Here is a 24,887-nt window from a genome sequence, read left to right on the forward strand (position 1 = left end):
GCCTTTCTGAAGAGCAGTTTGAGAGACCTTTTCAGACTTTGGACTTGCTTTGCAAATGCAAAGCCCAGTTTATTTTGTAGCATGATAACTATCTGTCAAGTTGTTCTTCCGTCTTTAAGTAAACTAAAATATGAATGCTGTGTCATGGCAGAATGCGCACTGTAGTGAAGCTGAAGTATATAAGCCTCAAATTGTAAATAGGAACAGTTCTTTGAGCTCCTTACCTGCATTTGCCCTTGCACTTACGCTGTCTCTGTGGAGTAGGTGCAGGACTGAGATGAGATACCCTGCTAACAGCAGAGGGACCCAAGCTTCCTCTGACTGCTCTGCAAGAGAAAGCTCTTAAAGCCTGGAGAGGATACCTATGTTTTGTGTGCATGTATGTGTGCATGCTTGTGTTCGTGGGGGATTTTTAGCTGTCTGGTATATTGGTAGAGTATAATAATAAGTACTTAGGTCTAGGAATTGACAGTGTTAATAAGCATTTTTGTAATTGCTGCTATAGCTAAGAAGATTTACATTACAAACTCTCTTTTGTGTACATCTTGTTACATTTGCATTGTTTATTAGGGTCTAAAGCTCATATGAATTTTCTGAAACATGAAAGGCAGAAATATAATTTGTTGTTCCTCCTGTTTTATTTTGTTTCTGTTCACAATCATTTTACATAGAGGAAGTCTATGTAGCTAGCTTCAAAACTGTGGTATCCTCTTGGAAATCATCCTGATTGTTGTGGATTCACCCCAGCAGGCAGTTGAGTACCACACAGCAGCTTTCTCACTCTTCCCAGGTGGAATGGGGGAGAGAATTAGAAAGGTAAAAGTGCAGGAACTCATGCGTTGAGATACAGACAGCTTCGTAGGTAAGCCACACATGCAGACGAAGCAAAACAGGTGTTCAGCCCCTTCGAGGAAAGCAGGGCTCATCACAAGTAACAGTTTATTGGGAAGACAAACACCATCACAAACATCATCAAATGTCCCTCCCTTTCGCCTTCTTTACCCCAGTTGTTATTGCTGATCACAGCACCACATGGTGTAGGACACCCCTCTGGCCATCCTGGGCCAGCTGTCCTGGCTGTGTCCCCTCCCAGCTCCTGGGGCACCCCCAGCCTCCTCGCTGGCAGGGCAGCATGAGGAGCTGAATCGCCCTGAGCTCTGTGCAAGCACGGCTTTGCAACAGCTAAAACATCAGTGTGTTATCACCACTATTTTCATCAAAAATCCAAAACACAGCATTGTGTGAACCTCTGCGAAGATGATAACTCTGTCCCAGCCAAAACCATGACACTGATCCATCCAAAAAACATACTACTGGGCACCCCAACTGCATCATGTGTCTCTTTCCCAAGGTCTCTGCTATCTTACCAGGCTTGTATTTCTTTACACTACATTAAATTACAGTTGTAAATATCACATTTTCTATGGAATAACTGCTTGTTATGGCTGTGATTACACTGTACAAAGATAACAAAAAAAATAAAAAAGATAGCAAAGGTAAAGAAACATATTGGCTGCAGATACCTGGTCAGATAGAGAAACTGCTAAACCAAGTCAAGAAAAGTTCAGGCAGAGCAAGCCTCAGCCCTGAGGCCTTGCAGGTTAAGTACAAAGCTGACGGTCTGTTTCTAGCAGTGACAATACTGTGTTACAGGGCTACGTGGTTTTAAGCATGAGGCGGTATCTTTATTTAGCTAGGAAATTTTAGACCTGAGTAGCTTCTGAGCCAAAGCTTGTCTATCTTTGCTTTTGATTTGGTTGTAACTCTTATCTGGTGATTTTTGTAATTAGGAGTTTAATTCTGTCACAGATTATAAACCAGAGTAACAAGGAGGTACTGACAATGGTGGATTCATGCCAAAATCTGTAACTTCCCTTCTTTAAATTGCAGTTGTGCTCTCTGTGTAAAATTACTCATGGAGCTACTGGACAAACAGAACACATGAAGGTTGTCTCAGTGTATCAGTATGTATTCTATTTTTTTATGATTATCTTGAAGCTAGAATCTATAGAGTAGAATTTAATGTAGGTACACTGTTTTACTGAAGGCCAAAGTAGTCAGCTGTGTTGTATTTTCCTTCCTTTAAGTGAAATACATATGATTAATCTGTTTGTCTATAAGATACTTTCAGAATATACAATTGCTGCAGAGTAACCTCAGCATAGCAGAAATCATAGATTCATAGAATCATTTCGTTTGGAAAAGACCAGTAAGATCACCTAGTCTGACCTTTAACCTAGCACTGCCAAGTCCACAGTTGAGCTGCTTTGTGTTAAATGCTCATTTGGGGGGGGAGGGGGGGGGTATCTGCTGCTTATTTTAGTTTTTCTAGAAGCCCACAGACAACTTGGATAATAACAATTCATGAGACTTGCTTTCCCTTGACTAAAAATGACAATGACTCTTTCATGGAAGTAAGTCATAGTGGTGTGCAGCTAGGTGCATGCCATAATTCCAGCGTGGATCTTTATTACACAGAGTGAAAAGCAGACTAAATTGTGCAGTTAAGTAGGATGACTCATGGCAGATAAAAATCAAAGTTCAACAGTGGTATGAACAAGAATATAGGAGTACGTTCATATTTATGAGATTTACTGTGGATTACCAGAAGGACCACATCACGTGCACAGTAAGGAGAGAGTTCAAGATTAGTTTTTATATTGGAAAAGAATGAATTGTTATACAATTTTGTGCCCTAGACCTGTAATCCTTCACTTCTAAAAATTGTTCTGCTAATGACTTGCTGAGTATGCATTTGAGTCAGTTTTGTATTTCTAATTGGTTTTCATGTTACTAAACTCTCTGAATACATATAAATGGAGGCAAATTAAATAGAGGCTTATATTTTTAAGTAGAAATTTTAAGTAGAGAGCACAGCTTGAGTCTAGAAATGCAGAAATATTTTTTTTCAGGAAAGAAGTTCCTCACATCTGGGAATATTAAATGTCCATACAGTTGGGTTTTTGTATGTTTGTTTGTTTGTTTTTTCTTATTATTTGTTTGCTTGTTTTTAAAAGATCTAATCCTTCATGCTATATAGTGGTCAAGGTATCGATGAATTTTTCTCATTCAAAACCCCTCTTCAATTTTATGCTATCAAGCATCCAAGTGGGTTGTTTGCTTGCTTGTTTGTTTTGTTCTTGTTGTTGTTGTTTTTCTCATATCTCCATTTGGAAGAAAATAATGCTATCTGTTTTTTTTTTCTACAGTTTTTCAACTATTTTAGGTAAAACTGTAGGCGTGCACCAAGAAGTCACTCTAAGCATCACAAAGATATCACGCAAGTAGAATAGGGCAGAAAAGATTTAATACAACCTCACCATTTCTGAAATTGATAAGCTCTCAGTGATTTTATTAAGAAATAGAAGAATTAAAGTAAAAAATAGTGAAATTAATTGTTATATATAGTACTCAAGAGATGTTTTTTTGGTAACTGCATTTCAGAAATAAATGTAAGGAAGGATGGCATCTACGGTTATAGTTGAAGAAGTTTCTAAATTTAGTTTTTTTTAATTTAGTTTTCTAAATTTTGAATGTTTCACCTTCCCTTTGATCATTAGGAGTTTAGATATATTGTTTCTAAAGACTGGATTACTGGAGAATCAACAATACAACATTTAGATACAGTGGGCATGAAAAGCAGAAACATTCTGATTTAGTAATGATCTCACATTTTTGAAAATACTATTGGACAGAAAGAAACAAATTCATCCTCATTAAGGAAGGCTTCCTCCCCGTAATCTTTAAAAAGAAATCCAGCAGTTTGACAGAGGATTAATCAAATCTTAATCTTTTGTAGCTCAAAATGTTGAAAAATTGTAAGTAAATTTATTTTCATAATTTGTATATCTTATTTTCTTCTACATACAGGGTGAGGAGAGCTTGCAATACTTTTACTAACCAATTTTGTAGGTGTGGAAAATCAAATAAGTATTTGACATTATGAACACTTAGAGAAATAAACCATTTGATTCTTCGCCCAACTTTTGAAAGCCATTTTGGGTTTTGATCGTGATTTAGACTTTTTGCTATGGTGCAGTGCTAATATAGATTCTGAAGCAAATTGCAAATAATTAGCAAATTTTGCATTAAAATATGATCTTAGCTAAGAGAGAGTATGAAGAAGTAACTGGTGAAGAATGATGATTTTCTAATTTAACCTCTTCCATAAATGTAAAATTTCTAATTCATCATTTGGTGAAAGCTGTATAGAAGATGAAAAAATATTTTTTTTAAATAAATAAAAAACAATTCTGTGTACTTTTTTTAAAATGTAAAATTAGAAGTAGATCCGAGTAGATCTAATTTAGAATATGTCAACTTCCATTTGCAGATTAAAATTAGTATATCTCAGGAAGAGCAGAGTTAAAAATACAGTGCGGCTCCGAAATGCGTTTCACTGAAGAAACAAAACTCCAACTGCATACTTACTCCACTATCATTCTTGTCTTGTTAATTTTCATACAAAGCAATCCATTGGTAAAGAAAAAAAAAAAAAAAAAAAGACACAGAGAGCTATTGAATTCATAAGGATCAGAGCAAAAAACACTCATTAAAATATTAAAAAGGGCATGACTGCAGCCATGGTGGGGGAAGAAAAAATACTGAACAGTGAAAGAAAACATGCAATGTGGAGTATTACATTCACTGGGTTCCCAGATCTGGCAGAAATAAATGATTTTGGAGCATTCTGAATGTTTTCCAGTTGGTAGTAACAGAAGGTTTGTTGTAAAAAATAAATAAATAAAACAAAATAAAAAGGTGTTTAGAAAATAATATTAGACCTGAGATTCTGGAAAAAGGTGAAAACCGTGTGCCAATCGTTCATATAGAAACAAAACTTACATTCTTCATTTTGGCATATTTCCTCAATATGTTTTGTCTACTTAACGTTGGAAAAGTAGGTTTCTGGAATAGGCAATAAAAAATGTAGCATTGCATATTGGCAATTGTATGTAATTCTTATTTTTATTTTTTTTCCTCTTTTAGGAGGGTTCAGTGTTCAGTCTTGCTTATTACAGGAAAAGCAAGGGTGTGTGAAAATATACAGAGACTGTTTGAAGATTAGATACAGGCAGACATGGTAGTTGCTCGTGGCTGTATAATGACACATTAATTAAGCAGTGGTCCCCTTGAGGTGGGTCCAAAATCAAGATCGAAGTAAGAATGTTAATTTTGTTACAATAAAAAGAAATTCTCATCTTGTCGTACTAGCAAAGTGAATATTGGTTCTATGCATTAAAATAAACAGTGAACAGAAACAGGTTTTTCCTGGATGATCAAAGCTCTTGTACAGGGAACTACTAAACTGAAAAGCAGAACACCATTTCTGTAGTCACTGTGATAATATGTTGTTGTTTCCAGCACAACAGACCAATCTGGTTTCTAACAGTACGCTGTTTTATGAGGATATAAATAATACATTTGAATTAGTACTATATGAATCTTTCTAGACTGAAATCTGTTAATCTATGGAATATATATATGTATTTAGGATGGTATTAACCACTGCGTAGATGTCTGTCTTTTGTTCTAAAAATATCCTATTTCTCTTTAGTTCAAATATAAATGTAGCATTGACTGAAACTATTTTTATACAATTATATGAGCAGAACTGAATTTTAGAGAGGTATGCTGGAAAGTACAATATGTGACCTGTGACTGTGGGGAAAGAATATGATGGGGGTCTCTGGGAGTAATGGTATTGTCACTACCCTATGCATAGCATGTAGTCTCACTTTTCAGTGGAGAGCTGATGTAGCAGGTGATTGCTCAAACAGGCTCCTATGGATAGGTTCACAGTTGTTCTTCACTTTTTCTCCCAAATGACTTGGTTTGTTCAGCCCAGAGCAGAGCAGGCTGAGGGGAGGCCTCATGGCGGCCTGCAGCTCCCTCACGAGAGGAGCGGAGGGGCAGGCGCTGAGCTCTGCTCTCTGGGGACAGCGACAGGGCCCGAGGGAACGGCATGGAGCTGGGACAGGGGAGGGTCAGGCTGGGGGTTAGGGAAAGGTTCTGCACCCAGGGGGTGGTCGGGCACTGGGACAGGCTCCCCAGGGCAGTCAGTGGTCACGACACTGAGCCTGCTGAAATTCCAGAAGCATTTGGACAATGCTCTCAGACATCTGGTTTGATTTTGGGGTATACCTGTGTGGAGCCAGAAGTCGGACTCGGTGATCCTTGTGGGTCCTTTCCAAGTCAGGCTATTGTACGAGTCTGTGACTTTACCTCTTCTAAGCCTGTCTTGGGCAATAGCAATGAAATGTATTACTTGGATTTGATCTCTAGCAGCATGTTGTACGAGTTCTCTGTTTATCTTCATCTATACCACTTTTTCGTCACCTTCAGCTACAAAGACACATTTTTCTCTTTCTTGTAATGCAGCTTTTGCTCAGCATTTTGAATCTCTACAAATCCAGTGCTCCAGGTAGATGGAGATTCAGATTATCCATTTATCTGTCCCAAGTTTCTCTACCTAATCTTTTCCCTGGGCTCTTGACAGCATTTTGTCTCTTCTGCCCTTCCACGTGTTACCAAATCAAAAGGTTTGGGATCTTTGCAGTTCTTTTTATGAATTCTCATGTGCATTTTCTCATCATCATATCTTCATTTGCTTATTTTCACCCTAAAACATTTTTTTCCTATTTATCTTCTATCAATCTTTTTCACTTTTCAAATACGGGTGTGCATGTCTTTTGAGAAAAGACTTGCTATATTTTTGTATGCTATATGCTTTTTACAGTCATTTATTGCCAGTTCAACTGTTCCCTCATGAAAATCAGGCAGAGAGTGAGATTCTGAGCACAATAGAAGAAAACATTTGGTAAACTTGGGAATGGGCAGTGTAAGAAATGTTCGTCAGTATTTTCCTAGCCAAATGGAATATGCACTAAACATGCTATGGAGTGGCCCATAACTAGATTTCATGTGACCTTCTGCACTCCTGTGTGCCTCAGATACTAATTTATAGGGACCCTTTTTGTATGGAAAGGAAAGAGACCTGGCCCAGAGCAGGCACAACTCAGTTGGCTGGTGTGTAGTGAGAACTTCTCTGACAAACTATGCATCTTGAGTCCAGGAGAGAAACTGTTTAGTCTAAGAGAGTAGGCAAAATACAAGTTTTGTATTTTTCTTCAGTTGTCTCATCATGCTAGTGCTGTGTTGGATAGGACTGTAACTGAAGGTGAGAGAAGCATAACAAAAAGTGGTGGAGCTGAAGTGCAAATGCACGTCTTCTCTGCTTCTATTATGCTATAGGATATTTCTATAGACACATAGAAGCGAAATGTAAATAGAAAATAGAGTCATAGAATCATTACGGTTGGAAGAGACCTTCAAGATCTGATCCAACCATCACCCTACTACCAATGTCACCCACTAAACCACGTCCCTAAGCACCACGTCCACCCTTTCCTTAAACACCCCCAGGGACGGTGACTCCACCACCTCCCTGGGCAACCTGTTCCAATGCCTGACTGCTCTTTCTGAGAAGAAATGTCTCCTCATTTCCAACCTAAACCTCCCCTGGTGCAACTTGAGGCCATTCCCTCAAGGGGAGAGCCAGGATGCCATTGGCCTTCTTGGACACCTGGGCACACTGCCGGCTCCTGTTCAGGCAGCATCCCCGGATCCCTTTCCTCTGCACAGCTTTCCAGCCACTCTGCCCCAAGCCTATAGTGCTGCATTGGGTTGTTGTAACCAAAGTGCAGGACCCAGCACTTAGCCATGTTGAAACTCATGCCACTGGCCTCAGCCAATTGATCCTTCCAGTCCAGGTCCCTCTGCAGGGCCTTCCTACCCTCCAGCAGATCTACACTTCCCCCCAACTTGGTGTCATCTGCAAACTTACTGCAAAATGGAAACAAATGAAGCCTCTCAACTCATGCTTGTAATTTGAATGTTGAAGAAAGATGCAAAGAATTGGGGAGGTAGAGGAGGGCAGGATATGAGGATGTGGAACACACAAAATGGAGAGCATCTTTTATTCATTTGCCTTTGCATTTCTCTTTTAAAGAAAGAGTTAAGACATATAGTTAAAAAGCAAATTGCAGCAATTTCCAACATGTATCCAAGAACATATTTTGTATTTTCGTATAATCTTAGGAGTTTCATTAAAGAAGTACCTCTAATCCAGTGTAATGCAGTAATGTTGAACATTTTTTATTATTATATGGTGCCTAATTTATTCAGAGAAACATACATGGTGGTTTGTTGAAATATCGTTTCAACAATGTTGAAATATCATTTCAACAAAAATTTTTGCTGATGTTCTAACTTTTTATCAATGCCAGTAGTTCACGTTTCCTGATTTAGACCCTGTTGATGCAAGATGCAGCTTCTCTGGCATGTTCTGCTGGAAACTTGCTAGCAGTTCAAGGTGCCTGGTACTTTATAGGATTGCCCCTTTGACAAGCTTACAAACTGAGCTAGATTTTTGGCACAAGACAAAGCAAAAGGTATGACACTTGTACAATACTGAGTCATATGCCTTTCTGCAGGTCTCCTACTATTGACTTTGTTTAGTCTGTTTTAAGAACACCAGCCTGTCAGAACTGCTAGATTGACATACTGGATTGGTGACTGAACCAGAATTTTTCAGTTTTTTTTCATGCTTTCCTTTTTCCAAGCATGAGCAGCAAGGAAGGTATATGAATCACCATGTCAGTGATATACTATTGCCACATAATTTTATGAATGATTTTCTGGGCAATTTGCACAGTTCTATGTACAAAACAGAAACAAAGAACCACATGCCAGTACCAAAATATTCCAGTATCTAATTATCTTTATTTTAAATGCTAGTGTGATTTGGCAACTTAGTGCTTAGTTGTTGCAGTGGGTGAAAAGGAATCCCCCTATGATTCTGGACACAACTGTCTACTTCTCTTATCTCATCTGATTCCACAGCGTCCCTGTTCGGAGTGGAAAACAAAACAAAAACTGAGTGGTTCTTTGTTGATCTTTCTGCAGTGTCAGCTCACACTGGATTCAGTGGATAGCTACAGCCAACATAAGAGGACAGGTAGAACTGTCTGGTTAGAGGTAAAGAAATGGTAGCCAGTAGGTCAGCTGAGCTATAACATGAAAACATGGCCTTATTAGTTTTGATAGCTACATATAGCCTGACTGGATAAGACAGTACATCATAAACATAGTTACAATCAACTACTTGCTACCAATATTTGTAAAACTGACCTGAAATTACAAGAGTTATATTTTGGTCATTTGATAACAGAAAAAAGTTCATCCATGTTGTACTGGAATTCAGTTAGTGGCATTTTAGTTTTATCTCTAGGAGATTTTTTATCTCATAAAAGAATCTCAAAAAAAAGAAATATATGCTCTGAAAGTACAAATGTGTTCTGGGAATACTAGCGTAACTTCAGCTATTGCACTGCCTCATTAATTATGTTGCATAGTAGCATGCTGTAGTCTTGTATTATATGAAGCAGTAAGAATGTTTTTCCTGCTGTTGTTTTTTTTCTTAGGAATATCACATTTAAAAAAAAAAAAAATCATCCACTGCAGTACATATGTTGATAGATTAGTAAAAAGTATACAGCACTTATTTCAATAGTGCATAGTTTTCACAGAATATTGCTCTAGCGATAATGTCAAATTATAATGATGCCAAATATATGGATACCAATAATTACACAATTGAAAGTAAAAAGTTTGCCAGTACATTAAGGCTAATTCTTGTGCTTGATTAATTCTCTCCATAAGGAGGACCTGGCTTAGTTTAGCTTCTTCATACTGCATTATATATTCCTTCCAAAGACTATAAAAATTATTTCATATTCTTTTTTTCAATAGTGGTGTTTTGGAAAAGACGCTAGCTGTCATCACAGATGATTTGTATCCCACAAAATTCATTACTTCTTGAGGTACATAAGCATGCATTTGCTACTTACAAATTGGAAAAAAAGGACTCAGCATTCTGGAAGGATAGAAATGAAGTTAAATGTAGAAATTTACCTGTGTACAGTGTGCAGTCATTCTAAATGTACAGTTACGGAGACTAAGAGTGTAAGAACTGCAAAGAACTGCTATACCATTTACTTTTAATATTGCTAAGTTCATACTAAATCATTTGGTTAGTAAACAACATCCATTTAGTTGTGTAGCATTTCCGTAGAATTGATTTGCATCATTTTCTAACGAAGGCTTTAGGAGGTAGAGTATCCTAACATCTTTATTTGTTTCAGAGAACTTTAGAACTGTTAGATAGTTCTCATTGTAGGTAAAATCAATAATCCCTGCCTCAAGGGCATGCAGTTTACCTTCAGAAATGATTCAGTGGAAGATTCAGCTAGAAGGCTGAAGATCAGCTGAAGTAAAAAATGAAAATTGGAGAAATAAAATGAAATTCTCAGCAAAACATAGCATATCAAGAAGCACATGACCAAATTAATTTAGTTAACAACATTAGAAATAAATTGTTTTTTCTTTATTTATTGTGGCTGAAGTAGGTGCTGTGGTGATTAATGGTTAGATAATTTCTGGAGGTTGCAGTGTTTTATAGTGTTTATAGACCTGTGGGTGAAAAAAGACATCCTATGGTCAAGCTAGAAACACTGACAAACCAGGTGCTGTGAGATACAATACATGGGGTTAGGTATGCTAGGGGCAGTCAGAGCTTCCCCATGTCTTCAGATTTTCATAGAATCTGATGCAAAACTAAGCATGTCACTTTCTCTAGTATGGAGAATTTAGACTGTTCAGGAGCAAGCTGAATTTTGCAAGTGTTCCTCAGTTCCTTTACTGTCATTTCGTGTATCACAGGACAATTAGCATGAATGCAGTGAGGGCTACATACAAGTTGATGCCATGACTTTGCACTGTCAAGAAAGTGCATGTGATGGAAACATCTAAGCTTCTTCATATGTTTCTTCATCATACCTTCCTGTTTCTGGGACTATTGAGCAGAAGTATTTGAGTTAACATTGCACAGAAGCATTTCTGGTATGCTATTTTTATTTCTTCACACCATATGAAAGTGGTTAGACTGCAAGTGGTTAGACTGCTCATATGTCTAATTGGCCCTGAAAGCTTAAGATAACCTTTCATGTGATTCTCGATATGTCCTATGAGACCTGCTAGATACAAATGAATGTGCAAAGAGCCAGTTGTCTTTGCACTGATGACAATTAATCACAATCCAGACAGACATTCCAGAAACAGATGGTTGCCAGTGCAGAATGCAGGATTAGCCCATATAACAACGGCAGCAAACAGTGGCAAGTGATTTTTCATTAGGTGTTTCCAGTGTTAGAATATTACAAAAGGTTAAATTTCATAGAGTAGTTACATGTTTGCTTTGCAAGGCATGTGGGTAATTCTTGTTTCCTTACATGACCATCTTTCCTAATTGCAAAAATTTTACATGTTAAATGTATGTGTATGTATATACATATACATGTATATGCCTGTTACAAACCACAGATCATCTCCAGTATAACAGATCATAGTCTTATAAAGTATTTTTCTAAGTTGAGTTAAAAGCTTGTATTGATTGTGGTATTATGGAGCAGTCTGAATTATTAATTGAGTTTCATTTGGCAGGTAAAATAATTCTTAATTGATTTTGTTATAAAAGGTGATATATGCTTTTACAGAGCTGTTATCCATGTTTTAAAGATATTAATGAATATTTAATGTTAAGTCTGAATAAATCAGTATGCTCGAAAACAGAGCATAATCTGAAACTCAAAATGCCTGCTTGACAAAGGATAGTTGTCTGAAAACTGTCATAAAAATCAGAAGTAGTTAGGAGCTCTGGTTTGGGTAACGGAGTTGAGATTGTGAGGTGAATTGTTCTGATGCAGTTTTTTGGGATAAGTAGATACATACAAAACTTTAATTAACTGAAAAATAATGAACCCTTTTCAAGGTGGTTAAAACAGATTCACAGTTTACAGCAGTTGTCTAGAAAAGCAATTTCTGTTGGTAAAGTAAATTTCTCTTGCTGTACTGAAAACTGAGGTTAAAACAGGTCATGCTCAAACCTGGGAGAACAGGGGTAATTATTGTGTTCTCTGAAGACTCTTCCTGGATTTTTGACCAGAATATCTTGATGCCTTCAAAAAATTGTTGCAATTTTAACAGAAATGTTAGGTTATAGTTAATTTAAGGATCATGTTAGCCTTTGGATTTTCAAAAGAATTGCAGCTCTATTACAAGGAATTATATTAAATTGCCATTCAAGCAATTATAATGTGTACAGCTACACATTTTGTGAAACCAATAGTTCAGGGTTATTTTCCATTAAAATGTTCAGGATCTTGATCTCAAATCTCCTTTGATACAACAAGTAAAGCACTAAATTGTGGTATTTGTGCTCTAAAAGGGTAATCATCTGTAAGAAGAAAAATGAAACACTAGCATCTGCTTCAAGTTAGTGTGCGTGCCTTTCACTCTTCTACAAGATTGTCCTTTTGAAATACAAAGCAAGAAAATTGTGTCATTCAGAATGTCAGGTTATGTGCTTTTCTTGTAAACACAGAAAATTAAACATTCATGAGGTAAAAATAAGAATAAAGTCATCTTGTATGCTAAATAAACCTTTTATCAAAGGCAATATCTGAGGTCCTTCTAACCATTCTAACCTGTCTTTTCAGAGTATCATTCTTACCATGGCAGAGGTAGGAAAGAACCATTCTGCACAACTTATTTTTTATACCGCTGGATTTTAGCTTTTGTTTGTATAAGACTTAGGCTCTTAGAAGGTCACCAAGCATTGCAAATTTGCCACAGCTAGAGATGATGTAGACAGAGTGTTTTGGCATTAAGTTCTCAGATGCTTGGTTGACATGCTGTGTTTGTATTCTCAGGAGTAAACCTAATCACTAGATTTGGTGCCAGGAAAAAAATTTTTGCACATGTTGAACTGGTGAATGCAGGTGTATATATAGATCTCTGGACAAGTTCATACTGCCCAGTTATATCTGTCATTGATTTCTTTCCTCTTAGTTTGCTAGGTTGTTGGTTTTGCTTTTGCCTTTCAGTACAAATGTAAAATTTGTCTCAGGATATTGGAATGTGGTTTAGGAAACGTGCATGTGAAGCTGGAAAGCCATGGTCCTGTGCTCTCTGCTTAGAGTTCGTTTCCCCCAGAGAATGCTAGTTTTGTCCTTCCTATAAATCCCTTGGCTCTGGGTCAGAGAACCAACTGGTGCACCACAGTCTGAAGATGCAATCAGGTCTTGGATGTTTCCTCTGTCAGTTCAAAGTCTCTGGACTGATACAAGGACTACAGATTCCACGGCATATCAGTGCAGTGATTTTTACAACATCAAAATGTGAGTAGGTATTGCATAGCTAAGAGTAAGACCTGAGCATATGGGATGCAAAACCTTAAATTATGTAAAGGAAGGTGTATCTTTCTCTCCTTTCCCATATACTACCTTTCTTCCTGCAATTTGCTTTTTGTTTATTTACCTATAAGTTAGTTCTGGCATTAATATATACATTCAGAATGTACTGCTCCTAAACACTTGTCACATGAAGATACCGTAACATTTGAGCTTTTTCGAACTGGTGATATATAACTAATATTTTTGGTATTATAAATTATTGTATCTTGATTTTTCAAATTAAGCCAATTTTGCATATTTGCAATTAACTATCTTAATTGCTGTCTATTTTTTCAGGTTTTTTTTATGTTTGGTTGGCAACTTTATGCAGTCATTATATGTTGATTGTTTCTGTATAAAGTCTTACAGAGTGAGCTTGTGTGTTTTGAGCTGGAAGCATGGGATGTATAAAGTGAGCTGCTATATGGACTTCATTTGTATGGTATTACCTAACAAACTAAAATTCAGTTGCTATATAGTTTTAACTACTATGAATATTTTTTTTGGAAATAATTGAAAATCAATAAAGCATTAGGAGTATATATATATATATATATATATACACTTAAGTATGTATATATATATATACACACACACATACTTACTCTAGGAGTATATATATATATATATACTTAGGAGTTAACAAATACTGCTTTCTACCACTTAGGAAAATTACTTTAGTAGTATATAGTATGTCACTTCTGGCAGCCTTTCCCTGAATGTGAAAGTAGTTTAACTCTGTAGTTTTCTGCTGCAGCTGTGCAAAGGTACTACAAAAGAATTGTTTTCACAGTTTCTTGTAGTTTTTAAAGGTGGATGATTATGTTTATGAGATACTGAATTAAGAACAGTATTTGAGGGTGGCTTAAAGTAATATTTTGCATAAAACTTACATTTATTTCATCTTAGGATTTGTTTGGGCCTCTTACAAGACCTTTTGAAATAATATTTTAAAGTAATTTGTCCATAATATTAAGTGGTCTCTTCCGGTATTTAAAAAATAGCTGATGAAACTTGGGACTGTGCGTATAGTAATGTAAGGTTCAGTGTGTGAAAGTGGCATTTATAGTGCTTTCTTATCTTCTCATCTTCTGTATGATTATCCTCCAAAATTATGTAACCGGTGCTATGTTTTTGTTTGATTTTATATATGTATATATAGATAGATACATGTATTTTAATATATTTTTTATGATCTTTAGGCTTTCCTGATCCTGACAGGGTACTGCCATTGGAAGAATAATTAAATACTTACTTGGTAATACCTGCGTAGTACCTTCAGGGCTATGTTGGGTTGACCCTGGTCAACAGCCAAACACCCACCTAACCTCTCTCTCACTCCCCTCTCACCTCTCTGGAGAGAAAATACAAGGAAGTCAAGAAGACTCATGGAACCAAATAATGCCAGTTTAATTAGGGAAATAAAAGCTGCAAATGTAAGCAAAGCAGAAGAGGAATTCACTTACTAATTCTGATCATCAGGCAGATGTCCATCTGCTGCCTGGAAAACAGGGTCTCAGCACTTATAACGGTTGCTGGCAAAAACAAATACCAGAACTATGCATGTCACTACTTTGTCATCCTCTCCCTGAGCTATTGTTACTAAGGGTAATGTCTTGTAATGTGGAATATACCTTTGGTCAGTATGGATCATCTCTTTTGGCTAAGTCTTCTCCCAGGCTCAAGCCCATACCCAACCTAAATGCAGTGGAGGGGAAAGAGAGAGTTCATTTTTTCTCTAATTGGTAGTTTGACACACCTTTGTACTTTTCTCTGCATTTTCTTCCCAGCAGCAACTCTAATTGAGATCTGAGTCTGTTTCGTTACCATTTCATACCCCATACTTCAGTCATTAAGTGACTTAAGTTGACATTGATGGACTTCAGAGCTAATACTGCAGTCAGGCTTAAGAGGGGCAGAGTTCGCATCACTGAGTTTTTCTTTCAGGTTGTCTCCACCAATTAAATTTTATTATTTTTAAAGGTTTTTCTGCAGAACAAGGGTAAGAACTACTTTTTAGTAACAAAACACTCGGTGCTAGAGGATTTCAGTTTGTCATAGGCAGTCTAAGTATTCATGCTCGTTCTACCCTTCACAAAGGCTTTGTGTTGGATCTTCTGCTGTAGGGCTTTTAAGAACCCAAACTAAAGTACCAGCCTCCGACTGAATTCACTGTGAAAGCCATAAAATAAAATGTAGGTTACCATGTTTTATTCTTTTAAGATAGCCAGGTCTTTGAACAATATAAAAGTGAGCTTCATTGCTCCAAACATGCCCTGGTTTTGCCTGAGGAACTGACATAAATAATCCATCTAAAAATGATCACAGTTTATCAGCCACAAACTTACATTAAGGAGGCAACCAACCTGTCACAACCAAACTAAATGGCAATGGTTTACTTTGTGTGCTTTGCTGTACTGTGTCTTTTGTCTTTGACTGTTACATTTCCTTATCAGGAAAGATTTCTTCCATTCTACTAAACTAGGTCACAGGATGCTGCCTGCATTAAGGGCATAAGTCAAATTATTCTGTAAAAAAAAATTAGAACATTTATGTATCAAACCTAGGAGGGTTAAGAATGTTTAAAATATTTAAAATATGCTAAACTAAAGAAGGGTTCATTTTATGCATTAACCTCAGCATCAAAGAGTGATTTTTCCCAGCAAAGGAAGCCCTGTCTCATTCAGCTACCAAGACTCTGAACACATCTACTCGTCAAAAATAAAAAAAAAGCAAATATACCTCAGGCAGGAGCCTGGTATTTCTATTTAAGTGAAAGCCTTGCTTCTGAAGCTGAATGCCTCTTTTGGTCACCAGAGAGTTCTCTTTCATTGCTGATTTTTGGGGTCTTATGTGGGGAAGGGTGAGGTGGGTAGTAGGTCCCAGTGTGCTGTGTCACAGCAGTCATATCCAAAACAACTAGGCAACTGTGATATATCCTGGGACACTGCTCAGTGCTCTTATTTAGCTAAAATAAAAAAGTTTGCAAGACCTTGCTTGAGAGTCCTGAATAATGTGGGATGCTCTTATATGAGATCTGTCCTTTGCTGAAGTTTAATAAGATTATTTTGATTGTTTCTCTTTTCTCCCCACTGTTTTACAAGATGCAAGGTAGGTAATAGAGTCACTTCTTCATTTCAGTATAGATAATTAAAAATAAAACCATCTTTAGCTAATGTCAATACTAGTGGGCAGTATTAGATTATCACATTCAAATTTGAAATCTATTGAATTTTTCAAAAAGGATTATGTGTATTCTGATTTCAAACTAAAATACAGTGCTTTGCAAAAAAAAAAAAAGTTCATCTTGTATAATTTACAGCAATGATTCATAAGTAACCCTTTCTGATGTTCCTTTTTTTTCCTTGAGCATATTTTCAAATGTTCTTCTAATAAAAATATTGTAAGCTCTGTTTTCTATTTCGTTTGTTTATATTTCTACAAATTTCCAAATTCTCTTTTGCCTTCTTAGTGTTAGTCTGGCAAGAACTTTTAGGCTGGCAGCAGTGAATTTTTGAGATGCCTTGCCTACTAATGATGAATTGTTTTGTATATTGTCTACCATAGCCAGATCTGTCTATTTATTTTGTCATATATCTAAGCTGAGTCAAATATGTGAATTGTAGGGCAATGTGTTCACTTCTGTAAATCCAAATATATTGAGACTCTTAGTGAATATATATTTGAGAGGGTTGCTGCATGAAAATTTAAGGTTTTTAGATAAGGTGTACTGGTGCTGAGATAACTTCAAAAGCTTGTGATCCATTTTAGATGAAAGAAGATGGTCATGTTTAATGTGTTTTTCCTGGACTACTTTCTGCAAAATTGTAATCCTTAAACAAGAGTCTTAGCCTGCATCTAATGATCACAAATAATTTTTTATGTTAAAATGCTGCTTTTTCAAAAGATCACTAATTGCTAAGACTTACTGTATGCCTCTGTTTATATCATAATCTTTTAGCTGCAACCTATATATTTATAAATACACATTTTTGTAATAGTTACAAATTTGTGCAAACTGTACTGCTGCAATAAACTCACGGTAATGTCATCTTAACTAATGCAGCAGAACAAAATCCTAGACCTGTCCAGGTGACTTTAATGGACATTGGTTTCACACTATTGGCACCAAAGAGCCAAAAGTATCATGGCTTTAAAATGCAATGTTGTAATTACAGAAGAGCTTGTTTGCTGTTTGGTGGAGTTAAATCATTTTGTCTCCAGTAGTCTCATTCTAAATTGCATTTCAGTTTTGCAATAAAAGATTTTTTTTTTCTGTTCTAATAAATTATTTCCTTCATATCCTCTTGGGCCCTGAAGGATAGGCGATTAGTAAAAAATCCCAATGGACATTGTATGTGCTTCTTAACTATGAAAATGTTCATTTGTAACGTGGCTCTGAAGTGGATTCTTCCTATGAGAGATTGTCTGAGTATGATTTTTTTAATATTCCTAAAAAAGTGCTTTTTGACCAGTAGATTCCCAGTAAATTCATTAACAAAAACAAAACAAAACAAACAAACAAAAAGAATAAAAGTGTGAAATGAATGTAAGCAATAGAGTGAATTGTATCCCTTTCTCAGGCAGCGGCTCGTCATTGCCTGTTTTCTGCAGTGATGCAGGTTAAATTCTCATGAAAGAACAGGAGTAATTTTAAATTATTATTGAAACACCTTACAGTATCTTTCTCTGTTTCTTTGGTACACATACTTTTCTGTACTTTCACAGCATTTTCAGCAGTTTCCTATGATCATTTTACCAGCATAGAAAGTCAGAGCAAATTCCCACTGTTGAGTGTCTCTTGCATTTTTAGAGATGCTGACTTCACAAGAAGCCAAGGTATAAGAGCGACTGGCAGTAATTATTTTTTAAGTTGGTGTCAGAGTTCTTGATCAGGACAGTTACATTCACCATTGCACTTGACTTTAGCTCCCATTGAATCATAGAAGCTGTCTAGTTAAAATGGATTTCATGAAATTTCTAGGCCCACTGAAGCTGAATTGGTATTAAAAAGAATAGGGATATTATGCCTGATTACTCAACTTTTCTACTGCTGAGGAAAATCTACAAAATTTGAAAGCAACTTTCTGGAGCAGGTTGTTTTATATGGTGATTAAGTCTGGATACAGTCTTCTATGCTAAATTCCTGTTCACCTACGTAAGAAAAGCTTTTTCTGTATTATGAAGTTCTTGAGAAAAGTTAATGGAGCTACCATGAGCAAATGTCATTGACTATGCCTGCAATTCACAATGGATATAGTGTAGATACACACAACTTATCTGTGGAACAGCAATTATTCTAGCCATGCTAGTACTGTCTTTTGCCCACACTAATTATCCCTGTTGAGAGGAAAAGTTCATTAGCTTGTACACAGCAGTGTGCTAACATGGATTACTGCTTTGGGCTCCTTAATTACCATTTCCATATGGAAGACCAAATTAGGGCACTCTGCAGTGGAAAGAAACTTGACTTTTCTGGGTTTTGTTTGTTTGTTGTGTTTTGTTGTTTGTTTTTTTTGTTGTTGGTGGTGGTTTGTTTGTTTTTTAATGGGCTTTGAGAGGGTGAGGGAAGGAGGAAAGTGTGTTATATTTAGCAATAGCTACCATAAAGGTTTTTGTTTTTTTTTCCCAAAGTTAATTCCATTTTTTTTTTAACTTTTTAACTTTGTGTGTGGATGCTAGTTTCATTTGACTAACATATTCTGTAGATTCTAGCTAATTGGTTAACTGAATATCCAAATTATGTACTTTAATTCTCTGTCTGTGACAGCCAAAAGTACAACCATTGTTTTCAAATTCTGTCTATTACTATTTTGTATCAGCTGTATTTTCTTTCATTACACTATCAAAAGAGTAATTTATAGGTGAAAATGAGAACATGGAGCATTTCTGTATAGATTCCTTTAATAAAAACATACACTGCTGTTTTATATGTTGCTAATAATGGAAAGATATATTCCAGATTAGTGTGCAGTATGAGTGTAAACGATACAGGAAGGACAGAAAATGCATCAGATTGAACGAACACACATGGTTGCAGAATCATAACTTAATACTATTCTCACTTTCTCAAAAATAAAGAAACATTTCTTACCACTGTCCTATGCAGCTGATCAGAATGCAAGTTAGTGTTGTTCAGGCAAAAAGACCACCGGAAAAGTAATTTTGTTGAGCATTGCAATAGCAGTGGTCAATGGTGACTTTTCCCCCTTTCATGTCGTTGTGTATCACACACCCCCTGAAGATAGAGACTTGGGAGCATGTCTTGGGCCAAATGGCTTCTTCCATATCCTGTGACTTAGGGAAAAAGAATTATGTTTGGTCAATGGAATTGTGGATGTGGATCTTGTCAAGACTGAAACTGATGTTAAAAGAGATGTATCACAGCTGAGTGTCCAAGATCTCCTAAGCACAGGGAGGTCTCATTCTACCTCCTAAATACTGCTTGTCAGTGCGTCCCTGAAAAGTTGAGCCAAGGCAGGTTTTCATGTTTCTTTATCCATCTGGTTCTTTGAAAGATTTTTTCTGCCATGTCTGTGTCATATTCAGGACCATGTTTCCTTTACGCTAAGCCAAGAGAAATGTTGATTTAAAAAAATAATAAATCCTGTGCAACTATAGTCAAGTGCTTGTTTCCTTTGCTAATAAAATTTCATCAGCCATGCAAGCAGAAAAAAAAATCTTCTACCATTGTTGTTCTTTTAAATTTTTTAATCAAAAGGCCCCGTCTTGTAGCAATGTGTTGTTTAAACAGAAACTTAAGGCATGACAATTAGCAGAGTAGCATATGTATCACAAATAAAACTGCACATAACATCTTTTTACGAGTTACAGAAGTAACATATATTATGCCTAGCCCACTGCAGAGAGGTGAAGAGATCTCTACAAGAGAGGTGGACAGCTGGCAGTGCTTGTTACAAGATCTCCTTGTCATCAGTCTGCTTCTTAAAATTCAGAAAGCTACTATTTGTGGACTAGCTAGACCTTTTGTATAGTTTATGTTTTAAAGAAGTTATGGCAAAGGAAATGGTGCTTGAGAAATGATGGCCACAGGTAAATGATTTGGATTTTTTTTTATCTGTAGGCTCTCATATAGTTATCAACCACTTTGAGGTTTCTAGTAGTACTTTCATTTTGCTACTAATCCTATTTATAGTCAGTTATACACTTTAGCACAGTAACTCTTAAATCCTTCTGTTGATGAGTATGTTGCACCAACATTAATAGTGAAATAGCAGATGTTCAGCTCCATTTTTCTGTTTCATCATTCTGTCACTCCAAAGCAGAGCTTTAAATTCTGAGATTTTTCTCTGGAGGGGGGTTGAGAAGGTGGATCTTCATATTTGGTTTCTGAGAAGCTTTGTGAGAGACATCACTAGAAGAAAAATCTGCAATGTTAAATCACAGCAATGAGAAAAGATTGAAATTGTTAGTGTGTTATTCAGTCCCCTCAAGGCTTTTGAAGGAAGGCTTATAAGAAGAGAAGAGTTGTCACCCTAAAGTATAAAATGTTCTTATCATCATTATAAATAACTTATGGGGAAAATGAAGTAGGATGCAACATGCTGATTACACAACACAGATAATTCACCTTTACATAAAATAAAGTAGGAATGTTGTAATACCTGTACAGGAAGTGTAGCTTGCTCTGTATGGAACTGTGTATTAAATTACTAATTATTACAAAAAAAATGTGCACGCATGTATACAAGATTTTCCACTTATACTGAGAAATTAAAATAGGCAATAATTTCTGCTCTGTTTATCAGACAGAAAAGATTTGGATAGCAGCTGTTTAAATAGAGTATCTGGAAAGAGGATTTATTTAAGTACCAGCATACTGACAACTGACCCCTTTGAAGATATCCATGTTCAGCATTTTCAAACTGGGATATTTAATGGTGAAACAAGCTTTTGCACAGTTTGGATGACTTTGGATACAACTGGATAAAATTCCAAGGAATAAATACAGTGCTTATTGCTGACAGCTGCCATCACAGAGCCATAATTTACATTTTCTGATCAAATACTATAAAAAAACAGTTGAGATTGGTTAATCAAACTGAATATCTCGATCTCAATTTTTCAAAAAAGAAATATATGGAATATTTGAATTGCATTTTGTTACTGCAGATCAAGCTAGGTTTTTTTTTTTTTTTTTTTTTAAGAGCAGGATCAAATTTCAGTGTCACTCAGAAGGGTGCTTGAAAAGAAAAAACAAAAGGAACTTTTTTTTTTCAATTGATACATGAAGACATCTAAAACACTTATATTTTTGGTGGTTTATTGTCTTCATTTTGTATTGAAATGTCTACTTCAGATGGATTATAAACTTCAAATTTTACGGAGTCGGAATAGCTAAAAGATAACTAAATAACTAAAAACTTGGCCTGTTTACAGGTGTGTTTGTTGGTTTTGAGTCCTAGTATCTTAAACCTAAATCACCATGCTTTTCAAAGTATCATTTACAACTGAAAATCTCATGAAGGCAATACAAGGTCTGCAGGAAATCACAGAGATTTGGCCTTGCATATTGGTACTAACAGAGTACCTACCTTAATTTTCCTGATGTTGTTGAAGTAAAAACATATTTTTTATATTTCAGTTGTTTGTTTGCATTTTAAGGAAAAACTCTTTATGATTTTGTCAATTTGTTCCTGAACTATGTGAGAAGTGAATTCAAAGATTCGAGGCTACTAAAGTTAGGATTATTCAGTAGTGATCTTACTGTGCATAAAGGATTAACCAAGAGTGATTAAAGATGATTAAATTTCACCTAAGTTTCTTAAATATAGTCTTATTCAAAATGCTTCACTTGCCTTTATTTTACTTCAGTGTAAGTGAATGTTTTACTTTAAACACTGTTTGCAGATGGAGTCTGTTTATGTAATAAATAATTAAATTCAGTTTAAGAAACTCGGGCAAGACACTTTAAATAGGTGGCCTGATTGTTCTAAGCAAAATGATCGCCAGTTCCTCCATCCAGGTAAGGAAACATTTGAAAACTGGAACAGTCATTTAATTGTCTAAATATAGATAAAGGTTCCTAATTTTAGGATGACATATTTTAAATCAATTCATCTCACTCGGTGAATCTTTCTTTTACTGTAATATGTCAGAAGCTATGCCTTGACTGTGGAAACCAAGGGTACTAGCAGATTCATAAATCTAGGTGCCCTGTTTGTATCTTGATTTTGGGGTGAGAGGTAGATATATCCCAGCCCAATGGAAATGACACCCTGGGCTACCAGCCCAGGTGGAAGCATGTCACATTTCAACAGGTGCCCAGCTGGTTATGGTTGGGGCATACCATAATGCATATCCAGGTAAATGCAGGCAGAGGCACGGATTAATGCATATTGGTTAAATTTCTGTTTCAAGTCAGTGTTGTGATGGTTCTTACCTAAATTACTTTCTATCTGATGAATTATATGCAAGAACTTTCTCACTCCTGTCCCTGGTCTGTGTTGGAAGTCTGTGTTATCATTTAACAATAAAATTAGAGACACTGCAATGAATGACTGAAGGGAAGGTCATGCTTATGTAAAAGAATGAAAAGACTGTAGAATTTGTGTAAAATTTAAAGTAATTCCTTAAAAGAGCTTGTGATGAGAATTAAGTTTATCAAACCCATCTTTCTGTCCAAAACATCAGTAAGCCTTCTATATCCATATCATATTTATTCATATATATATTGTATAATGTATATTATATATTCTATATAATATATCATGTAATATCTATCATTATATAATATATTCATATATATGTGAACATCATATATAACCAAGCCAGAAAATCTGTGTAGCTTTCATTGTGTTGTTATTTTGATAGCTGTTTGCAGATAACTCTGCAGTTGCTGTAGATTATATAAGCAGTAAAATATATAGTCTACATATATAGAGCGAGAGACTATAGGCTCTAGGCAACTACATAGGCCACTTGGAGCTGACAAATCCCATGAACAGTGAAACATTGGTAGGAAACTAAAATCTATCAATTGATGTTGTTTTTTATAAAGCTATGTCCCAGAAGTGGAGATACATTGGAGATAAAAACAACTTGTAAATGCTGTTCAGAACAGAAGTGGAACGCTGTATCCAGACAGATCTCTTTCCATGTTGTCTTCTCCATGTTCTGCCATATAGTGCTGGAGAAGAGACCTATTTTAATGACGGCAATAAGAGTTGTGCAGAAAAGGGCCTTTTGTACACTATCTATTAACTGGGATTGTGTCATGCTTCACTATAAATTGCTTTAGATTTATGCTGAAGAAGAATTTCAGATTAATTGTTTGATATGCAATGACTATATTTATTCAAAGCTGTCAAAATATAGCAGCACTGCTCCGGACATCCCTTTATAGGCATTTTGTTAAGAGCACGTTCCCCAAAAGGGTAGTACTATATACATTCCCACAAAGCCTAGAATTAAAATGGAAAAATAAATACATACAATTGTCTGTTATTTCAGTGCTGCAAATCTGTTTAAAAAAAAATGTTTTTACAGGAATAACATTAATATATCAACAAAAATAATTTATTGATTTTCTAGTTCTTTATACATGTGAATTAACAGGACTCTTTCTTTTTACCATGTTTCAGAACAAACACTACTAGCAGAGGAGAACTTTTCAGATGTAAATAGTGATTGCTTTGATCTAGCAGAAGGCAGTCTTAGTGCTTACAGCCTTTTTACTGTTTCAGGTCTGTCATTTAACCTCTCAGCAAAAATGCATCTGTTAACCTCAACAGTAAGTTTAGCACATGTGCTACTGCCAGTTCTATAACTTTTTAATTTTCAAAGTGCAAAGGGATTCTGTAAAAAGTTTTTTTTAAAAAAAATATGTCTGTGTTTTCTCTGCATGGAATTCATACCAGAAGGTCCAGCCCAACTTTTTATCTGTAATTTATTCATTGGATCAAGGCTCTAGGAAATTCACAGAAGCTTTTGCAGACCTCTGGGAATTAATTTTCCCCCTTATTGTTTGAAATACTAGCTGCTATAATGATGAATTATTATTAAAATTTGCTTTATTGTTAGGTGTAGCCTAACTAATAGCTGTGCCTGGATGTTCTCTGCATATTAATTTTTGCTGTGAAGCTTCATTTGCCAATTTATCTGTAATGCCTACATTATTCTCTTTACTTAAATGCCTGAATCGGTAATGTGTGTATTTCATTAGATGCAAAATCAAAGTAAAAATGAAGATAGACTTGCAACATGACACATTTCTTCTCTACTAGTTCAGGGGTGAGTATAAATATTCAAGCATTAAAGTGATTGTCATTCAAGTACTTTGAGTAATATTTATTCCCGTGGCCTATCTCTGAATTCATCTTGGAAATTAAATTATTTTAGTAGAAAAAAATCTTTTTGAATGAAGTAGTTGCCATTATCTTCAAGAGATCTTCATAAAAGCTGTGTATGCAGGTGTTCCTTTAACAATAAATGTGATTCTCGTAGGAGAAATTTCCAAGAGGGTAATAATATCTAGAGCTGCCAATGTAGATGTATATTCCAAAAGCTTAACAG

At 35.8% G+C, this 24,887-nt stretch overlaps 1 protein-coding gene across 4 annotated transcripts in view; it reads left to right on the top strand.

The window, feature by feature from the left end:
• RNF180 (ring finger protein 180) overlaps positions 1 to 24,887 on the top strand; it is an 83,994-nt gene that overhangs the window by 19,443 nt on the left and 39,664 nt on the right. Inside the window, exons 5-6 of one of the 4 annotated variants that reach the window (XM_080573259.1) lie at positions 1,891 to 1,964; positions 4,990 to 24,523. The exons of 2 other annotated variants lie outside the window; for them this stretch is intronic. In XM_080573259.1, coding sequence (XP_080429385.1) covers positions 1,891 to 1,964; positions 4,990 to 5,068 — 153 coding nt within the window. In that variant the 3' untranslated portion in view covers positions 5,069 to 24,523. Of the gene's footprint in view, positions 1 to 1,890; positions 1,965 to 4,989; positions 24,524 to 24,887 lie in introns of those variants that run through there. One more of the 4 variants, XR_013943288.1, reaches the window with a different exon arrangement.

Source organism: Anser brachyrhynchus (assembly GCF_964034855.1).
Source record: "Anser brachyrhynchus genome assembly, chromosome: Z".
Lineage (NCBI taxonomy): Eukaryota > Metazoa > Chordata > Aves > Anseriformes > Anatidae > Anser > Anser brachyrhynchus.